This window comes from Chaetura pelagica, unplaced genomic scaffold (genome assembly GCF_000747805.2).
Source record: "Chaetura pelagica isolate M959 unplaced genomic scaffold, ChaPel_1.0 scaffold994, whole genome shotgun sequence".
In the NCBI taxonomy this organism is placed as follows: domain Eukaryota; kingdom Metazoa; phylum Chordata; class Aves; order Apodiformes; family Apodidae; genus Chaetura; species Chaetura pelagica.
Window position 1 is genome coordinate 1 of NW_009953121.1, and position 3,636 is coordinate 3,636.

General features: G+C 32.5%; 1 protein-coding gene across 1 annotated transcript in view; it reads left to right on the top strand.

Moving 5' to 3' along the window:
* Positions 1–6: 6 nt before the first annotated feature.
* The window catches only part of LOC104388431 (nipped-B-like protein), a gene marked incomplete at its 5' end in the record, with an annotated part of 16,702 nt that continues 13,072 nt past the window's right edge, over positions 7–3,636 (top strand). The window contains 6 exons of the mRNA XM_009997294.1: positions 7–67; positions 604–740; positions 2,241–2,381; positions 2,668–2,761; positions 2,872–3,026; positions 3,286–3,376. Of these exons, the coding sequence (XP_009995596.1) occupies positions 7–67; positions 604–740; positions 2,241–2,381; positions 2,668–2,761; positions 2,872–3,026; positions 3,286–3,376 (679 nt within the window). The remainder of the gene's footprint in view (positions 68–603; positions 741–2,240; positions 2,382–2,667; positions 2,762–2,871; positions 3,027–3,285; positions 3,377–3,636) is intronic.

Below are 3,636 nucleotides of genomic sequence, written 5' to 3' on the forward strand. Positions count from 1 at the left end.
AAAGCCTGTACTCAACTTGTTGATAATTTGGTTGAGCATATTCTTAAATATGAGGAATCCTTATCAGGTAATATTGTTTACAACCCAGAAGCTCCTTTGAAATTTATATGATACTGTAACAGTGGTTGTTCAAATTACTATCACAAAAAGTAACTGTTACAGAATTCCTATTACAAAACCAATGGCAATGAATTCTTGCATTTATTTTCATCATGAACTTTTGAGCACTGTATAATAATAATAAAGCTACCCTAATTTTTTCTCTCAGTAACAGAACTGCTTTTAAAATAACTTATTCAAACTTTTAGATCACTAAAACCAAAACAAATGTGGCAAACTTTATTTGCATTAATATGTTTTACAGTTGTAATAGGAATCATTGGCTGGGCCAGCGTACAGTAATACTTTAAACACTAGTGATATCTTTGAAGCATCTTTGCTTCTTATTTCTCATATTTTGCGATCACATACAAATGTTAACACATTATGTTCTCATCTCTAATAAGAGTATTCTGTATTGATCTTGAAATATATGTTATGAAAGACATATTCATATGTTTTGGCTCTGTGTTTTTCATTGCTAATTTTCTAATTTTTTTTCAGATTCTGACAACAAAGGTGTGAATTCTGGTCGCTTGGTTGCTTGCATAACCACTTTGTTTTTATTCAGCAAAATCAGGCCCCAGCTAATGGTCAAACATGCCATGACTATGCAGCCATACTTGACCACTAAATGTAGTGTAAGTAGAAAATTAGAAAATCAGTTGTTTTTTTTCTCCAGATAATTAAGCATGGAAATTAATGTCTGTCTTGTATGCTTGATGAAACTGAAGGTAGGAATAGAAATAAAAATTATGTTTCTATTTCATGAGTATCATATCTTCTGAATATATTAGGTCCTTTTGATGATCTTTGTACCTTCTAAGATGCTGTTCCTTACCCCCTACCTCCACATTTTACAGCAAAATGAAACTGAAATCTGTACTGTCTCTTTTCCTTGAGGACTAAAACCCAGTTTTTCACCTGTTATGAAATAATTTCCTAATTTTGTTTTATAGTCACAGTCTTAAAAGTAGTTAGTTTAACATATGAATCTTAAGACTAAAGGTATGGTTCTGTAGGATAGAGTGATCTAACATATAGCAAATATATCAGAAGGAAAATGTCTTGCTCTATCCTCTTCAGCGCTTCACCTCTTCCTTCCCTAGCTCTGGTATTTTTGTATTCCCCTGTAAGACAGTTTAGTTCACAGAAATTATAGAGAGCTATGATGCTAAACCCTCCACTCTGGTAAAATGGCCCCCCTCCTCTGAAACATTGCGTTGCTTTCTGCCATTTTGATTAGCGTAGTTGGTTCAGTGAAGGTTGTGATGAACCCCTGATCTGACAGAAGGAGCAGGGCAGAATCATGCAGCCATGGCTCAAGGAAGAACTTTGCTGGGTAGGTGGCAGCAGTCCATTACATTAGGTCAGCTGCCCAGGGAAGGGCAGGCTTGAGAATACTTGTTATCAGCTTAGGTTCAGCCCTGGAACATTCTCTAAATCCATCTACAACAGACTTTTAGAACTGCTTTTGATCAAACAATATAGGAAAGGATTATCTGATTATTTCCTTGCTGCAACATCTCTTTAGTGCGTGACATACATTCTGTAGTTATACAGGTTGACATGGATTATAGAATTACCACTGTCAGCTCGAAAATGTTAAATAGCTTGATAGTAACATTTGGGAATTATCCTATTGTGATTAGTGAGCTTGATTTGTCAAAAAAGTCAATTTCTAGCAGGATGTATATTTTTATATAATATATAATTTTTTCCCCATAGAATCCTCACTTACAATACATATACAGTCATGATAATGTGAATCAGTAATCATTTTAATTGTAATTTCTATATTTGTGTGCATTATTATCTATTTTGTTTAAGCCAAAAAGTTTTCAGGTCTGTCACAGCCTTGATGAGAAGTGAAGTTCTGCTTCTACAGATATTTTTTTTCCAGAAGTTCTGTAGAAAACAAGAACTTGCTTTCAAAATAATATGCAATTTAAAAGCAGGTGTAAATTATATAAATATTATTTTAAATATTTACATAATTATATTTAAAATATGTAATTGTATTATATAAATATGTATTGTGTAATATTAATATCTATATATTACATAATACATATTGATAATACTTAGCTTACAGGTAACACAGCCAGAAATGTTAAATGCTATAAATACTGTTGTTTCAGACCCAGAATGATTTCATGGTGATCTGCAATGTTGCAAAAATCTTAGAACTTGTAGTGCCACTAATGGAGCACCCAAGTGAGACCTTTCTTGCCACTATTGAGGAAGACCTCATGAAACTCATCATCAAATATGGCATGACGGTAAGCTTTTAATTGCTACTATTTGGTTGATTCCATTTCACATTGTGAAATACATGGTTTGTTTTTTAAGAAAGTCTGTCTTCATTATGAAGATAATTTTTGAGCCATGAAATGTATGTGCTGTTACTATATTTTAACAATTATAAGTTTGGCCAGGTTTTCAGAGCAGTGTAGGAGATGAAAATTACATCTGTTTGATAGTTCTACATAGCCTTTTCATACATAGCTACTCTCAGTTTTAACTTCTAAATATATATTTTTTTTAATTTTTTTTTCTTGATCCTAGGTTGTTCAGCATTGTGTGAGCTGTCTTGGGGCTGTTGTGAACAAGGTCACCCAGAACTATAAATTTGTGTGGGCCTGTTTTAATAGATACTATGGTAAGTAAAACTACAACATGTAATTGTCACTTTTCAGTTTTGGCTACAAGTCTTGTTTTAATGATACACCATGATTAAATAATATGATAAAAACTGTTATCTTACTGTAGGTGCACTTTCAAAATTAAAAAGTCAACATCAAGAAGACCCCAACAGTACAATACTTACTGCCAATAAACCAGCACTCCTTAGATCACTTTTCACTGTTGGAGCGTTGTGTCGGCATTTTGATTTTGATCAAGAAGATTTTAAGGGCAACAGTAAGGTAAAATAATTTGTATTTACTCTCCAATGTCTTATGTATATTGAATGCTTCACTTCAATTTGAAAGAATAGTATTCCTAGTCCCTCAAAGCTATGTATTTTTTTCATAATGCATACAATATAGCTTTTTGATTTGTAAATACATGGTTTTGCAAAGATTTGTAATATTGCGTTTCTCCTTTTTTGTATTTATGCTTTTTATAAGAGATTACAAAACGTTTAATTTTCAAATACCTTTATTTTTGTTTTAATTTCCTCAGGTTAACATTAAGGATAAAGTACTTGAACTGCTGATGTATTTTACAAAGCATTCAGATGAAGAAGTACAGACAAAAGCCATAATTGGCCTTGGTAAGAAATATGAATAGTTTTTATAATTCTGCTATAGTAAAAATCCATACATTTCAAAAAAAAAAATTTATTCGAGCAGTGATAGGGGAGTTTGTTTACAATCATAGTTAACTGCATGGGTATTTTTGAGAACTGGCTACAGAAAAGTAGTCAAAGGGATACTTTGAGGTTGCATACTTCTGCAGCATAGTGGGTGCTTTTGACAGTGAGTGCCTTTTTGATGTGTGACCAAGTCTTAAAAAGCAGGTTTCTAAAGGAAT